At 41.7% G+C, this 20,391-nt stretch overlaps 1 protein-coding gene across 7 annotated transcripts in view; it reads right to left on the bottom strand.

Moving 5' to 3' along the window:
• Positions 1 to 20,391, bottom strand: part of wdr27 (WD repeat domain 27) — a 526,425-nt gene that overhangs the window by 248,868 nt on the left and 257,166 nt on the right. Inside the window, exon 24 of one of the 7 annotated variants that reach the window (XM_087991153.1) lies at positions 15,305 to 15,440. The exons of the other annotated variants lie outside the window; for them this stretch is intronic. Coding sequence (XP_087847279.1) covers positions 15,420 to 15,440 — 21 coding nt within the window. The 3' untranslated portion in view covers positions 15,305 to 15,419. Of the gene's footprint in view, positions 1 to 15,304; positions 15,441 to 20,391 lie in introns of those variants that run through there. 7 annotated transcript variants of the gene reach the window in all.

A 20,391-nucleotide genomic window follows, 5' to 3' on the forward strand; every position in this document is an offset into this window, starting at 1 on the left:
TCAAAACCAAGAATGATAAAGCGCTAAATATACATTATAGTCAAATCAAGTATAGGAAGTTAAATAAAGATCAGAAAGACTAGTTAGAATGAGAGAAAAATCCTCCAACCTTTCTTAATCTCTACAGAAATAAGACTTCACACTTTTAACATGAAATTTTCAGGGTCAGAGAGGTTTTATATATACAAGTAATTATACCCATCACACTGTTGAAAATTCAAATACTCCTGCATGTAGAGGCCGAAACTCTTCCCAGCATCATTAGTGGAAAACTAGTAAACAAGTACCTGACGTTCATGCCAAAACATTGACTTCCATGCTGAGTCCATCAGCAAGAAACAGTGCACCTTATAAAGGAGCTGGATATCTCTGACTGTAACTTCTGGATTTCCATATTTAAATGAGCAGAATAGTGGCACTTGGCGCCAAATTTATTCCCCCAGAACAGTAAGTGCTGTTAATTTTGCATCTGATGAAAGCAGAGTCCTTGAATATTTTTAAGCAGAGGTAGATAGATTCTTGGTGAGTAAGAAGGTGAAATGTTATTAGGGTAGACAGGAATGTGAATTTGAATGTGGATAATCAGATCAACTGTGATCTTATTATATGGCAGTGAAGGAGTGAGGGGCTGAATATTCTACTCCTGCTCCTGGTTTAAATGGTCATATCTCTGTAAAATTCTGCATCATGTGATAGTTTACAATGATCGTTCTATGCCTAAATCCTAACCTGTCCCTGATAAAACTGTGTATTTTCCTGCTGTCGCTCGTGCAAAATTCATCCATAAATTTAAGAATCACCTTTAGCAGAACAATTCTGGAATTCCCTAATAAATGGTATCATTTCCATTTAGCAATGTAATTCAAACAAAATATCTAGGACTCAAGTATTTTAGCTGTAGGTCACGAAAATGATTTACAACAACAAAACTAACAATCCAGTATAACATCAAGTAAATGTATGATTTCACATGCTCCCTCTGAGGGATGTAAAGCATCCAATAACTTTGTGAGGAGAAGACCACAGAAGTTACACACAATGTCTGCTCAATATTCTTAATCCTCAACAACTGACACTGAAAATCACATTGTTGTAAAAACTGAAAGAACAGTGGATGCTGTAAATCAGAGACAAAAATAGAAATTTTGAGTTCTGAGGAAGGATCACTTGACCCGAAATGTTAACTCTGATTTCCCTTCACTGATGCTGCCAGACCTGCTGAGCTTTTCCAGCAAGTTCTATTTTCTTCTTGTCTGTGTTGTTGTACTGTGCACACATTGGCTGCCATTTTTCTACCATTCCAACAGGCTAACATTTGAAGATGATTTACACCGGTCTTAGGAGAGTTGTTGGGAAAACAGTAATGTCACTGGGCCAGAACACCAGAAGCTGAAAATGTGTTGCTGGAAAAGCGCAGCAGGTCAGGCAGCATCCAGGGAACAGGAGAATCGACGTTTCGGGCATAAGCCCTTCTTCAGGAATGAGGAAAGTGTGTCCAGCAGGCTAAGATAAAAGATAGGGAGGAGGGACTTGGGGGAGGGGCGTCGGAAATGTGATAGGTGGAAAGAGGTCAAGGTGAGGGTGATAGGTCAGACTGGGGTGGGGGCGGAGAGGTCAGGAAGAAGATTGCAGGTTAGGAAGGCGGTGCTGAATTCGATGGATTTGACTGAGACAAGGTGGGGGGAGGGGAAATGAGGAAACTGGTGAAGTCCGAGTTCATCCCTTGTGGTTGGAGGGTTCCTAGGCGGAAGATGAGGCGCTCTTCCTCCAACCGTCGTTTTGTTGTGGTCTGGCGATGGAGGAGTCCAAAGACCTGCATATCCTTGGTGGAGTGGGAGGGGGAGTTGAAGTGTTGAGCCACAGGGTGGTTGGGTTGGTTGGTCCGGGTGTCCCAGAGGTGTTCTCTGAAACGCTCCGCAAGTAGCCGGCCTGTCTACCCAATATAGAGGAGGCCACATCGGGTGCAGAGGATGCAATAGATGATGTGTGTCGAGGTGCAGGTGAATCTGTGGCGGATATGGAAGTTTCCTTTGGGGCCTTGAAGGGAGGTGAGGGGGGAGGTGTGGGCGCAAGTCTTGCACCTCCTGCGGTTGCAGGGGAAGGTGCCGGGAGTGGAGGTTGGGTTGGTGGGGGGTGTGGATCTGATGAGGGAGTCACGGAGGGAGTGGTCTTTACGGAATGCTGATAGGGGAGGGGAGGGAAATATATCCTTGGTGGTGGGGTCCGTTTGGAGGTGGCGGAAATGACGGCGGATGATGCGCTGTACATGGAGATTGGTGGGGTGGTAGGTGAGGACCAGTGGGGTTCTGTCCTGGTGGCGGTTGGAGGGGCGGGGCTCAAGGGCGGAGGAGCGGGAAGTGGAAGAGATGCGGTGGAGGGCATCGTCGACCATGTCGGGGGGGGAAATTGCGGTCCTTGAAGAAGGAGGCCATCTGGGCTGTACGTTTTTGGAACTGGTCCTCCTGGGAGCAGATGCAGCGGAGTCGAAGGAATTGGGAGAATGGGATGGCATTTTTACAGGGGGCAGGGTGGGAGGAGGTGTAGTCCAGGTAGCTGTGGGAGTCGGTCGGTTTGTAGTAGATGTCCGTGTTGATTCGGTCGCCTGAGATAGAAATAGAAAGGTCAAGGAAGGGGAGGGAGGAATCTGAGACTGTCCAGCTGAATTTGAGGTCGGGGTGGAAGGTGTTGGTGAAGTGGATGAACTGTTCAACCTCCTCATGGGAGCACGAGGCGGCGCCGATACAGTCATCGATGTAGCGGAGGAAAAGGTGGGGGGTGGGGCCAGTGTAGTTGCGGAAGATGGACTGTTCCACATATCCTACGAAGAGGCAGGCATAGTTGGGGCCCATGCGGGTGCCCATGGCTACTCCTTTCATTTGGAGGAAGTGGGAGGATTGGAAAGAGAAGTTGTTCAGGGTGAGGACACCAGAACACCAGAAGCTCAGGCTAATACTCTGACGAGGTCAAAGTCTATCACTGCAGATGGTGAAATTCAATTTTTAAAAAATCTCAAACTAAAAGCTAGCCTTAAGAACGATGACCATTAAACTGTTATTCATCATCATAAAATTCCATTTCATTTACTTTAGCCCTTTATGGAAATAAATTGCCATCCTTAGCTGGTCTGTCCTAGAAACTGCCCTCTGAAATGGCCTAGCAAATTTAAAAGCATTTATGAAAAGGCTCCAAATGCCAGTGATGCCCACATCCCATAAAAAAAATGCATTTAAGTTTAATTGATTATAAAGCACATTTTAAGTGCTTGAAGTTGTGAAAAGCAATAGATGAAAGTATCTTTGTTGTTGATTCCACCATTAGCAAACGACCCATCTCACTGGGTTAAAAAATGAAGCCTGTATGTCTGCAGGAACTCATACAAACTCAAAATAATTCATCTTCAAATTTACATTATTATGTTTGTGCCAAGCTAAAGGAGAATATTATGACTTTCCACAAAATTGGCAGCAATTTTGTCTGCCGTTCTAAGATTAGTTCTAGGCTCAAGGGAGGGAAAAAAATTGTACAATTCTGCTGCAATTGTTTGCAACCAGCTACCTCTGGTGCATGAACATATCCATTCTTGATTGCAGGAAGATTTTCTTTTGTCATCTGCAATACAAATGCAATATTTAACTGATTGCTGTAAAAGATTATGACTGCATTTGATGTTGAAAAGTGTACAATCTAACAGAATGTTGTCAAAAATTTCCTTATATTCCTTATAAAAATGTATAACTCTGCTCTGCCCTGTCCAGGTTCTGGTGAGCCAGGAAATAGTGCCCTGTAGGAGGTCAGTGAGAAATCAAAATGAATTGGTCACTTCATCCAATTTACAGCAAAGACCAGGAACCAATACCACCCACATAAAGCAAAGTTATTAAACTTAAAGAAAAATGAACTGCAAAGAAATTCTGAGGAATATAAACTGACACAAACTTAAGGAATTATACTAAATTTAAATGCTCAACTCATTGGAATTTAAGTTGAAGACATCAAGTCACACTGAAAAGTCCTTGATATTCTCTCACCAAATACAATCTTGAAAAGTTAAGCTTTAGATTAAGGTTATAGTCCTGATAGCTCAATGAAATAAGAATTTAATGCATCTCAAAAGAACATTGCAAAAACATCTCATATAGTGAATCAGATTCTTAATTTAATAAAATATTGTAATTTGAATAAAGCGAGGTGATTTCTGTCACTGGTGATTTTTAAATTCCAGAATGCTCCATTTTTAATTTCTCCATCTCCAAAATATACTTCCAGATTTTTTCCTTGAAGATTTGAATTCCAACATAAGATTTTCAAACACCTATACCTGCTCGTCCCTCAACAGATACTTTGATTTTGGGACGGAGGACAAGGGGTGTGAATAGAAGTGCAGGAAATGTACCAGTCATGACCTAGTACCCTGTCAATCATGATGGCAAGATGACACCCTAAGTTTTCAAAAACAGAAGATATCTAGCATTGTTGAAAGTTGCATAGGGCTCCCCTTTGTTCTACCTTCTATCCCAGTAATCACTGTATGTAATCACTGTATGTAACAGACCATATTCTACCTTTTCTGCCACCTTGAGTGTAATGCCACAACCAGATACATCTTGCTGTCCCCTTGCCTTTCAGCAATCCAAAGGGCCTGTCCACTCCGTGACACTGTTCAATCGCCTCCAACACCCTATAGCCTTCCCATTGCACCTTTCAATACAAATTTCAGCGATGTAACACCTGAAATAACCAGTAATATTGGACTCAAAATGTTAACTCTGTTTCTCTTTCCACAGATGCAGCCAGACTTGAGTTTCTCCGACACATTCTGTTATATTTCAGATTTTCCTGCATCTGCAGTATTTTGCTTTAATTAGGTGTAACACCTGCCCTTTTAACTCCTCTCTCATCTCTATTCAAGAGTCCAAAAACTGTTTATAGGCAAAGGAGCAACTTTTGTAAACTTTGCTCAATTTAATATATAGTATTTGCTGCTCACAATGTGGTCTTCTCTATGCAGAATGTGTGATGCTTTGCAAAAGATGTCCATTCTCCATTCAGTCTGCAAGCATATTCCGAGTTTCCAGACAGACACACACGCACTCACTCACTGACTCTTGGGGCTACACAAAACTGACCCAGACAATGTCTGCCAGACTTTTTTTGTTCCAAGGTTATAGGTTAGAATGGGAGTCATAGCCACAAACTTGGGAAAGAGGTTGCAGAGTATGGAGTATATTCAATGAAAGGCCAACCTTGGTACTCTGGCAATTTGTCAAACCACCAAGATTAAAAAGCAAAGAAATAACTCTCCAGTACTCATTCAGCAACTACTCTCCGTGTCCCATTCATGCCAACCTGTGCTCTGCTACGTCCCTCCATTAGACCCTTTATAGCCTCAAAGCTAAGGTAGAGTCAACTCATGCCAAACTACGCCCTGACACATTTTATGCCAACTCACCCTGTATCCATTATGAGCAGACTGCAGGACACTTGCTAAGATTGAATAAAGTTCTTAACTAATTCACTGTTTTAAGTAAACACTCTCAGGGATAAAAGCTATGCGTAACTGTATTCAAATTCCTTTACTACATTACAAATGGAAGCTTTTATAGTTATTTTTTCACTTCAAAGACAATAAGCACTTGAGGCTGTCAGTTAGGCTGTGAACTGATAGGCAGCCCATTATGATCATGGCATGTGAAGTCATCACTTATCCCGCAATGACAGCCCTCAGGCTTATGTCAACAGAGAGTGAAATAACAAGTACATCTTCTTACCCTTGCAAAATATGAAGAGCAGGATGTTAAATGCCTTGACAGTTCCTGTTGACAAACCCTCTGAGAACTCTTTCAGTTGCTATAATGAGCCTGCCAGTTCTAGCGTGTCTACACACTTTTTGGGTATGTTTTTGTCCATGTTTAATTATCTAAACAGCACCTTACTTATCCCAAAGGAGAACTGATCTCCAACAGACAAGCCCAAGGAACATATCAAAAAGGCTACCTGGGTTCTTGTAGTGCAATGGTAGTATCCCTACCTTCTTTTTATTCACTTCTGGGAGTTGGGCATCACATGGTGGGCAGCATTTATTGCCCGGCCCTATTTGCCCTTGAAAAGATAGTGGTGAGCTGCCTTCATGAACCGCTCCAGTCCATGTGCTGTAGGTAGATCCACAACATCCTTAGGGAAAGAATTCCATGATTTTGACCCAGTGACAAAGAAGGAATGTTGATATATTTCAAACTTAGAATGGTGAGTGGCTTGGAGGGGAGCTTGCAAGTGGTGGTGCTCCCAGGTTTCTGCTGCCCTTGTCCTTTGGGATGGAAATGGGTGTTGGCTTGAAAAGAGCTGAATTTCTGCAATGTGTCTTGTAGATAGTACAAACTGCTGCTACTAAGCATCAGTGGTGGAGGAAGAGGATGTTTGTGGATGTGATGACAATCAAGCAGGCTGCTTTGTCCTGGATGCTGTCAAGCTTCTTGAAGGTTGTTGGAGTTGCTATCATCCAGGCAAGTGGAGTGTATTCCATCACACTCCTGCCTTAATCCTTGTAGATGGTGGACAGGCTTTGGGGAGGCATGACATGAGCTACTTGTCGCAGTATTCTTAGCCTCTGACCCACTCTTGTAGCCATTATATTTATATGTCAAATCCAATTGAGCTTCTAGTCTACGTTAATTCTCAGGATGTTGACAGTGGGGAATTCAGTGATGGTAATGAAAGGGAAGGGACAGTGATTAAGTATTCTCTTATTGGACATGGTGTTATCAAGCTATACAAATCAAAATCGTCTTTATGCGCTGACTCTTGTCTAAGAGAATACTTCTATACAGTAATATTTGTTTTATTCAGCATGCACCAGGAATGTGTGGTGCCAGTAAATCAAAACTGACAGTGAACAGGATTTCACAGCAACAATGTCCTGACTACCAATTCCCCCCACTTCCTCTCATCAGCTTCTTAGCTGTGTGATTAAACAGAGTAAACTACACAGTTGCCCCAATAATCTCACTGAAGTTAATGAGTTGATTTCTATAATATTACAAACTTGTTTGATGTGCTCTGTCCTTGAGTGCCATCTACTCCCATTGAATTCCTAGAAATGAGTGTTTTAACCTCGTAGCTGACTCCAATAACCTGACTTAAGTTAATTTTTCAAAAGTCGAGAGTGTGGTGCTTGAAAAACACAGCAGGTCAGGGAGCATCCATGCAGCAGGAGAATCAATGTTTCAATCCTGATGAAGGGCTTTTGCCCGAACCGTCGATTCTCCTGCTCCTCGGATGCTGCCTGACCTGCTGCACTTTTCCAGCACCACACTCTCGACTCTAATCTCCAGCATCTGCAGTCCTCACTTTCTCCTAGTTAACTTTTCATAAGTCCAATTTTATAATTCTCTTGCGCTTCCTGTCCTCAAGAGCCATACTATGGCAGAACAGTCCTTAATGAATTGATTTTCAAAGAAAGAGGATGCAACAGTTTGAATTCAGAAATTTAAGACAATGGGAGTCTTTTCACTGTTACCAGATGACATGAATTGGACTGTATAGAGAAGATTAAGAAACAACGATTAATAGGCTGAATCAATTGCACTATGTTCAAAGAATTTGGACTGAACCTTACCAGAAATTAGAGAGCATCAGTTTCATTGAGGGTTTCCCTCCGTAAGGCCCAAGTCCGTTTTCTTATGCAATCATCTCAAACTCACCTTATTAACAACCCGGGGTGCCTATCTTGTCCAAAGTTAACCTGATTCTCCCACTCATAATCTTTAAAAGGCCATTGCCCACTGGTCATATGCTGACAGATGGAACTGCCCTTCACAGTTAGAGACATTGGCAGATCAATGGAAATTGGCTTGTTGCTTTGCAGACAGAGAGCTGAAGGTGGTATACGGGAGAGAGGTGTTGTCCTTCCAGGACCAGCAGAGGAGGCCACGACAACAGACAGTACCAATCTCGTCTGAAGTTGCCACTCGGGTCAGCATCATTTCCACGGTCCAGAAGGATGTGAAGCAATGTCAAAAATATCAATGACCACTCCACTCTGCTAGGGTAAAGGTCTGTTTCTGTGCTGAATGACTCTATGATTGTACATTGCAATTTTAGACTCACTCTTATCACTACTACTACACCTATCTCCCCCAAGGCTCATGGTTTACCACTCTCACTATTACAAACATCTTTCCTCATTTCCTCTGGTCCAACCCATTCCCTACCCAACTAATCTTATATTGCCTCTATGCTGCCTAATCACTCACTTTAGATACCTCACCACCTATTCTGCACCTACACAGAACTGCCATCCACTGTCATCTCACTAAATCTCTCCACCTCTCTCATTCTTGGAGAAAACAGCCCATAAACAGGGCAGAACCAGCCAGGACAGGTGATGGCATGACGAACATTTAGCTCCTCACCCCTTACAAGGAGAAAATCATGGCACTGACTAGCTCAGCCTCTTATTGATGGTGAAAACTCAAACGTCAACATTCCCTTCTTGGTGTCCTTCCCGTCAGCCCCAGGAAGGCTTTGAATACCCCAAAGTCCCCAGATAACTCATCTGTTTAAACCTAACTAAATATGCCTCAGTTGAAGCCAAGGTCCTGCTGACTCTCTATGAGCAGGACCTCCTGCATTAACTCATTCACTTCCATGCTTCATTGCTCTCCACCCTCTTATTTTAACTTAATTTCTTTTTTTATAATGTTTCCATTTGTTATGGTACTTTACCTTCTTTTGACAACTTCTGAAGAAGGTGCCTTCCCCCCCGGCCCCAGGCCAAGTAACGAGATGGCTTCCGACAACCCAGAATGGTAGTATAGGCCTGGTACCTGGCAGAGCAGTCTCCCAGTGTGGTGGTCTTGTCCAAGAGGGACAGTCTCAGCCTGAGTGGCATCCTTGCTCCAGAGTAGAGGTCTCAACTTGACGTGAAGTTCTCGTCCTTGCTTGAGGCAGCTTTTGGGTCTCCCAACAGCCCAGCATGGAGGTCTAATCACAGCTTGGAGGTCCCACCTTGGCATAACGGTGTGATCTCGACCCAGCCCTGTGTTGTCGTTTTCACCCAGTTTTCCAGCATACCCTGAACCCAGGAGCCATTAATTGAACTGTGATCAACTTTCCACTGTATAAAACTTTCCACTGTATTTTGTTTTGCAAAACTTTATGTGACAATAAATTGCTGTTCTATTCTATTGTACTTCCCCGATCTACTATTATAATCCTTTCTGCAACTGAACATCTGGCTTCAATCCCCACAATGAAGTTCCCCACAATGAAGATTCCCAGCCTCCGTCCCACGGCATTGATACACAGTAACTCCCCTTTGACTTTTAGTTAATGAGTCCCCAGGACTGATTGTAGCACATCCTTTGAGCAACCTGGCCAGACAGCCTCAAACAATGACTGACCAAATCTCTAAGTGATATCTGTATGATTCTTCAACTGTCTTCCCACACAACCAAAAACTTGGTTGCATTGCACCCGCAGGACTGACTGTGCCTCAATCCTGGGCATTAGAGTATGGAACCCTGACCCTGACTGCCCCAACTGACCGTGTCCAAGCCCCTGGAATGATACCAAAGGGCAGCCCTTGACTTTCTGTGCCAAGAGACCCTGCCTGAAGGATGTGTCCTTGAGTTTGGCTGAGGACTACTCCCCTTAGATTTTGAGACATTGCTTTTCGCTTGAAACACATGTAATGACTTTAATGTATAAACGGCTGGCATATGAAGCAGGTTAACACTGATGTAGCACCGTGTCACACAGCATCATGTCCACTTCTTTGACTGATTACTGCTGGCAAGCATGACAAGTTGTTAGACTTTGTGTCTGCAATAAACGGCAAGGCGAGAAGAAGTATTTTGGGTCTTTAAGCTCTGGCAGAGGGGCCAAAATGTAAAAAGGCTAGCCAAGACATGGCAAGGCAGGGCAGGAATTCTGTAATTGTCACAGAAGAAATAAAGTGATTGAATACTAAGAAAGCAAGCTATTGAACCTTGAATGCTGCCTGGTCCAGTCCAAGCATCAGGTGTCTGGCACTGCAGCAATTCCAGTGAGAGGTGCTGGTGTGCTCCAAAGTGCAGCAATGAGACTTAGTAACCTACTGTAGGTGGATAGGAGATCAGCCATAATGGGGTCAGGCTGGTAGTTATGATATACCATCACCTGTGGAGGTGGATTGCACTCCTCATGGATTTTGCCCTGAGATACTGGCACCCAAGGTGGAGGTCCAGAACAGTCAGCCGTCTGGAGTCTGCAGGTAACTGCACTAACTTTCAAGTCATAAATTCTTTTGTGTCTATCTGGCAGGTTGGCAAATGGGAAACTTCATATTTTAAGAGGCGAGATTAAGTAATAATGAGCGATAATCGCCGTTAAATAGGGCTCTTTCTGCTCACGAGCAAGAATCTCATATCGATGTCAGGGAATTGGTTGGAAAATGCGACTTTTTCGTCTGGATGCCAAAAAGGGCCTCACTCAACATCGCGCCCAATTTTCCTAAATTTCACACCTTATCATTCAGGGCCTGTGAAATTCCACTGATTGATTCTTTTAAAATAAATCTTGAATTTCTTTTCTCCGTTGATTTACTGTATAACTGAAAATCTATTTGGCTCACTCAAATCTCTGGGCCTTTGCAAATAAGCATTTTTGTAAATTTCTATTCATTTAGTTTTCCATTACATTCAAAATATTTCTGAAATGATTCAGCTTCAACTCTGACTTACTCTTATAAATGGTTTGAAAACAGGGTAATATCACATCGAATGCCAACTATTCAATTTCATGCTCGTCCAAAATTAAAATGGCTTTATCTCTAGCATTCTTTGAATTTGTAACGCAAGGCTGTTAGAACCCCAGGCTCAGAAAGAATGTGTTGCTTATGTCTCCTTCCCAAAGAGAATACATTTAATCAGCTCAGGCTGAAACTCTATTAAGTGAAGAAATATCCTCCAACTGAGAGAAAGGTGCAATGGTTTTAATAAAAGGAACTAGTTCAAAGGGATAAAGGAAAATGTGCATTGAATATGCATGTTCAAGCCTGAGATAGACAGATTTTTGAAATCTAGGGGAGTCAAGGGTTATGAGGAACAGCCAGAAAAGTGGAAATGTGGCCAAGATCACATCAACTGTGATCTATTGAATGGCAGAGCAGGCTCGAGGGGTCGTATGTCCTACTCCTGCTCCTATTTTTTATGTATGATCTGAATAGGCGGGTGAAGAGAATTTGAACTGAAGCCAGCATATCCATAAAAGTCTATAAAAAGTGTAATTCAATATTTAAAAGAATGGAGGATATTCAATACATGGTTGTACTAAAGATAATAACTGTTAAGGTGAAACACTTATGTGACAAAGAAGACATCAATGAAATATCAAGCCAAGAAAACCCAAGTAATTGAGTTTTTAAAAAGACTTCTGGTGAAATGAGCACACCATATACCTTCCTTCCTCGTCCTTTGAGGTGGACAAGGTCACAAGTTTGAGAATTGCTCGACAGCCATGGCACCAGACATTAAGTAAAGTACTATTTAAATTAGGAAAATTCTGCTGCTTTCCTAGGAAAGGAGATTCAGGTCCAGAGAAAAAAGAAAATGTGGTCAAGACTGATGTGCAGGAATTGACCCAATACAGCTCTACTCAATCTATAGTTCTGGAATTCAATCCATAAACTCTACATTCACAATATTCCTTAAATTCACCAAATCAGAGAAAATACACACATATCATGTGTTTCATGTGTTACACTGCAAGTTTTGCAAAAATTCAAAGAAGTAAGATAAAAATGAAATCGAAACACCAATTGAATGGACAACAGTTGAATTTTAGAAGTAGGAAAGGAACAGACAAAGGTATGTCCAGTTTGAGGATGGTCTGTTAATGAGCAATAAAATTAGATAGAAAAGTGCATCTTGATTTTCAGGATTACCAAAAAGTGCATAACTCTATATTGGGAATGGCTTCATGCATGTTGGTCTGCACCACTTTATGGGAGATGAGGTGGACTGTAAAATGGAAATGACAGATTTTCACTCTCTTTGTGTTGGGTTTGCAGCCTCGGGCTTTGTTTTGAGGAACAGGAGTATACCATTTAGTCTTTTAGACTCAATTTTGGCAGGAGCCTCCTGCATGGTCTTTTCAGATTTTCATGCATACATGAAGGCCTTTCTTAATTATCACAGCAGCTTGCATTAACATAGCACTTTTAACACATATGACACATCCTGAGGCGATTCACAGCAATGAAGGATCCAAAGGAAGGGATGCAGCCAAAGTTTAGTCAATGGGGTGGGTTTTAAAGGAGGGTCTTAAAAAAGGGTTCTACATTGGGGTAGGCTGCACAGACTATTATGTGAATATGAGCAAGACATTAAAAAGGAACAGAGGAGACCGAGTGGGAGAAATTGTGGCAAATTAAAAGCAAGTAAATGTGAAGTAATGCCTACATGATGTATAATCTAAACAAGTCAAACCAGAATATTTTTCAAATAACGAGAGACTGTGGATAAACAAATGGATTGGGTGTCTAGTAAAGAAATAATTAAAAATTGGTGCATAAGTAAAAAAAGTAATTAAAAAGGCTAATGAAATGCTGGCTTCAATCTCTAGGGAGTTGGAGCGTCAAGTAAAGGATTTATATTTCCATTGTACAGCCACTTGGTCAAACTACTTAGAGTGTTCATGCAAAGGAAACTGCAACCTCAGATACATGTATTAACCTTGGAGGATCAAATGGTGCATCATCAGAATGATTACAGGGTCTAAGGAATTCAATTATCAGAAAAGGTTGCACATGCTCGGTTCGTATCCCACGAGTTCATAAGATTAACAAACAATAAACTGTGCTTAAAATGACAAAGAGATTTGATAGGGAACATATTGCAAAACATTTTTTCACATGGGAATCCACAGCAGAAGGTATAGCTTGCAAATTGGAGCTAGACCACTTGGGGTGGAATTAGGAGGTACTTTTGCAGACAAATGGTGGTAGAAATCTGCAATTCCATAAGGCTGAACATTCAGAAAAGATGGATTGATTTTTGTTGGGTAAATATATAATGAAATATTGAGCAAAACATGAAAAACAGAGCTGGGTTGGAGTTCATCCACAATCTAATTGAATAAAGGAAAAGGCATGAGGAACTGAATGCTGTTTGTTTTGAATCTATCCAGAAACTTTTTAACTGTGCACTTCCCTTTAACTTTCACGCACCGAGCGTCTTATTTGTGACACTGGTGCAAGCGTTTGGACTGGTGGATAATGATGCACATTAATATTTCGAAGGAAATGCAGACATATCATTGCTGAGGTGGTGGCCCCACCAGTTTTTAACCATTTAGAATTGAAGTGAGCATGCAGTTTGAAATGAGCATCGCATCCAATAAGTCAAGATGCTTTCTGCATGAATTTGGCAGATTATGGTCTATCTGGTAGAAACTCAGCTCCTGGAACACATAAGATTGGGGTTATGTGCGGAGTTCTGGCAACAATCTGAGGTACTTTGGAGGACCGCTACATTCACAGTAGGAACAGCAAGTCTCCTGAGAAGGCCAAACAGGTAAGCATATTTTAAAGTAAAAATTTATTGTGGCCCAGGACGATCAGGTATGCTTCCCCGATGCTAATGGCCAAACACATAGTCAACAACGGGCCAGATTAAGTACAGCAGGTTAGTCCCTTTTCCTGAAGTACATTAGTGAGCTATTTGGATTTTAGACTAGATTAGATTACTTACAGTGTGGAAACAGGCCCTTCGGCCCAACAAGTCCACACTGACCCGCCGAAGTGCACCCACCCAGACCCATTCCCCTACATTTACCCCTGCACCTAACACTACAGGCAATTTAGCGTGGCCAATTCACCTAACCTGCACATTTTTGGACTGTGGGAGGAAACCGGAACACCCGGAGGAAACCCACGCAGACACGGGGAGAATGTGCAAACTCCACACAGTCGCCTGAGGCAGGAACTGAACCCGGGTCTCTGGCGCTATGAGGCAGCAGTGCTAACCACTGTGCCACCATGCCGCCCATAAATTTTTTGTGATAGTCCAACAGTTTTCATGGTTGTGTTTCTGATGCTAGATTCAGAAAACTCTGGAACTCTGGGTTTCTTTTGCCTTATAAAAATTATCACTGAAGAAATATTACTGTAGCTGACTGGAGAGGTTAATGATATTAGAGACAACAAAGATAAACATGGCTGTGTAATATAACAGGCAAATATTGATGTATTCAATTGAATTGTTTCGAGACTTGATTCTAGAGCACAGAAGGCACACTGAATGAGCAATATCTTCTACACTAAAATCCTCATTGATGGATGTATTTTCCAAAATAAAATACAACTATTGGTCCATCAACTTTCTCTGTAAAGTCGCCTGACCATCTTATTTTAATGGATGCCACTGCACCTCTTTTTAGATTATCATTTAATACCAGACTGATCAAAAAGATTTTCAATAATAAATTGAAAACAAAATGCATACACAACAGCTTTGAGAACAAAGTGAACTTCTTAATATGGGATCCCTTATAGAATGGGGATGGGGGGTCGCAGGGAGAGAGAGAATGATTTCCTCTGGTTGCTATTTCTAATAATAATAATTTTTGAACTGGAGGAAACCATCCTCTTAGAAGCTGATAAGATCAGTCTGTTCCTTCAAAATGCTGTATTTTTTCCAGATACAGGAAATCCCTTGGGGTGAGCAATACTTTGATTTACACTATCTTAAGGGATGCTGGTGCTTCAAAGTGCACTTCATGTCCTAATCTGTGGACATGAACCACATTAGGTAATAAAAAGCTTAGAAAGTTTTGAAGAAATAAAGACTTGGGAAATATAACTGGTTCTGAACAGTTATTTCACTTTTAAGGTTACATGACTGTCATTATCCAGCTAATGTGAATATTTTAACCTTTAAAATATACACAACTTCTTCAATTCTTTAATTCAATCAAGATATGATAAATTTCTTAACTCCACTTGTCTTCCATGTATACTGGCTCCTCATGTCTCAGTTCAACTGTCAGTAATCTTTTCCAACAGTTGCATACCTAAAATGCCACTGCCATTGATTTATCACCGGGTTTGTGTCAGCCTGTTCTTTGAAACTTCATCTACTGTGCAATCGGGAAATTAATTGCCTACGTTTCAAGTTTTTGAAGTCCTATCATTCCTTAAGCAAAAAGGCAAGCCAAATTTAATGCACGGTTTACTCTCAAAAATATTCAATTCCTCTCAGGAACGATGAATTATGACATTTACTATTTATTATAATCATTATCCCAATAAAGTACATGAAATCCCACCCTGCAACAAATTTAGGAATTTGACTTAAAAAGCAGCAGCATAGGAACAAGGTAAAGATTCACATATTGCTAGATCCTGTCATTTTTCAGAATAGATGAGGCCGGTCTGGGGGGGGTTATATTTCTCCCTTGATCTCCTGTAATAAAAAGATCAAAGTGCTAAAAATATTACATTCCAGTAAAGTACAAATACCAAATGCCTGACCAAGTAGGTAGTTTATCACACGCAGTTTCTATATCAACAGATATTACGTTTAAATTGAAATTATTACAACACTGTTTTCCATTTTCCACAAAATGCCGAGACATAAGAAACATAAGTAAGCAATTGAAAATAAAAGGTTATCCAACCCATTAAGCATGCATTTTCCAACAGGTCATAGTCTTTCATTTGCACAGTGCATGATTATTCTGTATTTAATTTCTATCTGAAATATCTTCACAACTACAGATAAAGATGAGAAAAATTATTTGATCTATCTCATCCATCAGAAAATTACACCTGCAAACTACCCCCATTTCAGCCTCCTCTACTCTCTATTTGAAGAAGAATTTCTAATTGCTAATTCTGCATGAGAACTATTGAACATAGAAATGATACAGTACAGAAGGGGGCCATTTGGCCCAATGCTGACTCAAAGATACCTAGATACCCTTTCTAATTCCAAAAAAATGGTTAAGACTAAAATTGGGCCCTTGAAGACAGAAACAGGGAATATATTACAGGGAACAAAGAAATGGCAGAAGAATTGAATTGGTATTTCAGATCTGTGTTCACTGGGGAAGACACAAGCAATCTCCCTGAGGTAACAGTGGCTGAAGGACCTGAACTTAAGGGAATTTATATTTGCCAGGAATTGGTGTTGGAGAGACTGTTAGGTCTGAAGGTTGATAAGTCCCCGGGCCTGATGGTCTACATCCCAGGGTACTGAAGGAGGTGGCTCGAGAAATCGTGGATGCGTTGGTGATTATTTTCCAGAGTTCGATAGATTCGGGATCAGTTCCTGTGGATTAGAGGGTGGCTAATGTTGTACCACTTTTTAAGAAAGGTGGGAGAGAGAAAGCAGGAAATTATAGACCAGTTAGTCTGACCTCAGTGGTGGGAAAGATGCTGGAGTCTATTATAAAGGATGAAATTACGACACACCTGGATAGTAGTAACAGGATAGGTCAGAGTCAGCATGGATTTATGAAGGGGAAATCATGCTTGATTAATCTTCTGGAATCTTTTGAGGATGTAACTCTGAAGATGGACGAGGAAGATCCAGTAGATGTAGTGAACTTGGACTTTCAGAAAGCTTTTGATAAAGTCCCACATAGGAGGTTAGTGAGCAAAATTAGGGCGCATGGTATTGGGGACAACGTACTAACTTGGATTGATAGGAAACAAACTGTAGTGATAAATGGCTCCATTTCGGAATGGCAGGCAGTGATCAGTGGGGTACCACAGGGATCAGTGCTGGGACCGCAGCTTTTTACAATATATGTGAATGATATAGAAGATGGTATTAGCAATAACATTAGCAAATTTGCTGATGATACTAAGCTGGGTGGCAGGGTGAAATGTGAAGAGGATGTTAGGAGATTACAGGGTGACCTGGACAGGTTAGGTGAGTGGTCAGATGCATGGCAGATGCAGTTTAATGTGGATAAATGTATGGTTATCCACTTTGGTGGCAAGAACAGGAAGGCAGATTGCTACCTAAATGGAATCAATTTAGGTAAAAGGGCAGTACAAAGAGATCTGGGTGTTCTTGTACACCAGTCAATGAAGGTAAGCATGCAGGTACAGCAGGTAGTGAAGAAGTCTAATAGCATGCTGGCCTTCATAACAAGAGGGATTGAGTATCGAAGCAAAGAGATTCTTCTGCAGCTGTATAGGGCCCTGGTGAGACCATACCTGGAGTACTGTGTGCAATTCTGGTCTCCAAATTTGAGGAAAGACATTCTGGCTATTGAGGGAGTGCAGCATAGGTTCACAAGGTCAATTCCTGGAATGGCGGGACTACCTTATGCTGAAAGACTGGAGCGACTGGGCTTGTATACTCTTGAGTTTAGAAGACTGACAGGGGATCTGATTGAGTCATATAAGATTATTAAAGGATTGGACACTCTGGAGGCAGGAAACATGTTCCGCTGATGGGTGAGTGCCGAACCAGAGGACACAGCTTAAAAATACGGGGTAGACCATTTAGGACAGAGATGAGGAGAAACTTCTTCACCAAGAGAGTGGTGGCTGTGTGGAATGCTCTGCCCCAGATCATATTGAATGGTGGTGCAGGCTCGAAGAGCAGAATGGCCTACTCCTGCAACTATTGTCTATTGTCTATTCCTGCACATTGCCCATAGCTTTGCAGCTCACAGCATGTAAGCTGCAAATCCAGGTACTTTTAAAAAATGTTTAGGGTCTCTGCCTTCATCATCAATTCAGGCAGCGAATACCAGAAACCCACCACCCTCTGTGTAAAAACATTTTTTCTCACGTTTCCTCGAATCCTTCTGCTACGTAGTTTGAAACTACGACCCCTGGTTTTTGAACTCTCTGCCAAAGGATACAGATTTCTCCTGTCTACTCTATCTCTACCCCTTACAGTTCTGTATACCTCAATCGGGTCACCCCTCAGCCTTCTCTGTTCCGAGGAAAACCACCCCAATATCTCGATTTCTTCTCATAGCTATAATTCTCCAGCCTTGGCAACATTCTCGTAAATCTTCTTTGCACTCTCTCCAAAGCAATTACATCCTTCCTGTAATGTAATTTGCACACAATACTCCAGTTGTGGCCTCGTGAGTGTCGTACACCAGTGTTTTTAGCTTTTATTAATTTGTACTTGAGCCCTCCAGGCTTAGTATTAAGGTATTGTCTGAAACAGATTTCTTAATTTTCATTTTCTAAACCATTTACTTCCTTAGATTTAACTCAGTAAGTTTGCCTCTTTGTTAGCTCCTGCACCAGAATCTTCTCTTGGACTTCTCTTCAAGGTGGTCATGGAGCTGGGATGTGAATAGCTAATTAGGATGATTACAAGGGAAATTAGCCCATATTTTTCCATGACAATGAGACTTTTTATCCTTATTCTGGGTGGCACGGTGGCACAGTGGTTAGCGGTGCTGCCTCACAGCCAGAGACCTGGGTTCAATTCCCGCCTCAGGCAACTGTCTGTGTGGAATTTGCACATTCTCCCTGTGCCTGCGTGGGTGTGCTCCGGTTTCCTCCCACAGTCCAAACATGCGCAGGTAAGGTGAATTGGTTATGCTAAATTGCCTGTAGTGTTAGGCGAAGGGGTAAATGTATGGGGGTGCGTTGCGCTTCGGTAGGTCAGTGTGGACCTATTGGGCCAAAGGGCCTGTTTCCACACTGTAAGTATTCTAATCTAATCAAGATTCATAGGATGAGGGTGTCACTGGCTAGGCCAGCATTTATTGCCCAGAGGGCAGTTGAGAATCAACCAGATTGCTGTGGGTCTGGAAGGCCAGATCAGGTAAGGATGACAGTTTCCTAGTGAACCAAGTAGGTTTTTCCAACAATTGGCAATGGATTCATGGTCATCATTAGACTCTTTATTCCAGATTTTTATTGAATTCAAATTCTACCATCTGCCGCAGGGGGACTCGAAGCCGAGTCTACAGAGCATTATTAACTAGGTCTCTGGATCAATAGGCATGCGATAATACCACTAGGCCTTACCACCCTTACAAAGGGCCCACAGTTCTCCAGCTGCATCCACTCCCTGGCTGGTGAAAGGGGCAGTTTAACAATAGGAGGTTGGAGTCTCAAACTTCTAACGCAGTTAGGAATTCAATGACAACTACTGTCTGCCTGTTATCACATGCCACTGAGAGATAAAACTTGGGGAGATAGATGACTTAATGAGCATATTCAGTAAAATTTTATCCGCTCCACTGAATCAAATGGTATCTGAGTAGTGACCCTTAATTATTTTCCATGTCCAAGAGAATACAGTCCTGGTAATCTCATATTCTAGCACTAGTCCTTCACTGCCTTTTTGCATTTGCATTGCTCACTTTCGTTTACAAATGTCTTGCATTTATAGCCAATGAATTACCAAACTTTCAATCTAAAAACAATGTCATGGCAAAGACTAACACAGACAGTGTGAAAACCATAGACAGCTATCCTATTTTTCATATATTACTCATAAGTTCTCAACAGTGTTGTACCCAGTGGATGATGCACTGCTTTAGAAGTCTCAATATAATACCGTTCCCAGTGAACCTTTCCAATTTAGTGATCTTTAACTGCATAAATGTAGTGCAAACCTATGGCTCACCTCTACTTTCTCAAGAACAATAAGGAAAGAGCATTACATGCTGGCCTTGCCAACAATTACTATATTGCAAGAATTAATACATAAAACCCATTTTTGTTAATAAAGCAGCGTTATATTTAAATAGTGTGTCCCATAAAATGCTGGAAAGTGTTATTGCTCGACCTAAACATAGTTTGATTTCAAGTTCAATTGTCAGTGAATGGTCAATTGTGTGACTTCTTAAAACTCAGCGCAGGTCCATATAATTCATTTGGTTTGTAATCGCCCATTTTGATCTCACATTTCACTTGTGGTATCTTCTTACAACTGACAACTCTGAGTTATTCATGAGACTTCCACACTTACTTCCTCTGACACATTTTACACGGCTTGATTAGTGCAGTAGCAAGTGCTGCTAGCAGCTTGAAATGTACCTCTGCAAGCATCTCATCAGAAAATATAGCTTGCCTGCAATGACGCGGTCCTCTTTCCCCCCTGCCCTGAACACTTATCCTGAAACTGATTCTTTTTTTCACTACACAAAGTTAGAAAAGTCAATGTTGGATAAAGACATAGGAGCAGAATTAGCCCATTCAGCCTATTGAGTCTGTGCCGTCATTCAATCATGGCTGATATGTTTCTCAACAGCATTCTCCTGCCCTCTCCCAGTAACATTTGTTCGCCTTACTAATCAAGAATCTATCTCTGCCTTAAATGCATTCACAGACTTGGCCTACACAGCCTTCTGTGGCAATGAGTTCTACAGATTCATCACCTTCTAGCTGAAGAGATTCCTCCACATCTCACTCCTTTAAGG

Source organism: Chiloscyllium plagiosum, unplaced genomic scaffold (genome assembly GCF_037043375.1).
Source record: "Chiloscyllium plagiosum isolate Xiang-an unplaced genomic scaffold, Cpla_swu_hap1 HiC_scaffold_10, whole genome shotgun sequence".
NCBI lineage: Eukaryota > Metazoa > Chordata > Chondrichthyes > Orectolobiformes > Hemiscylliidae > Chiloscyllium > Chiloscyllium plagiosum.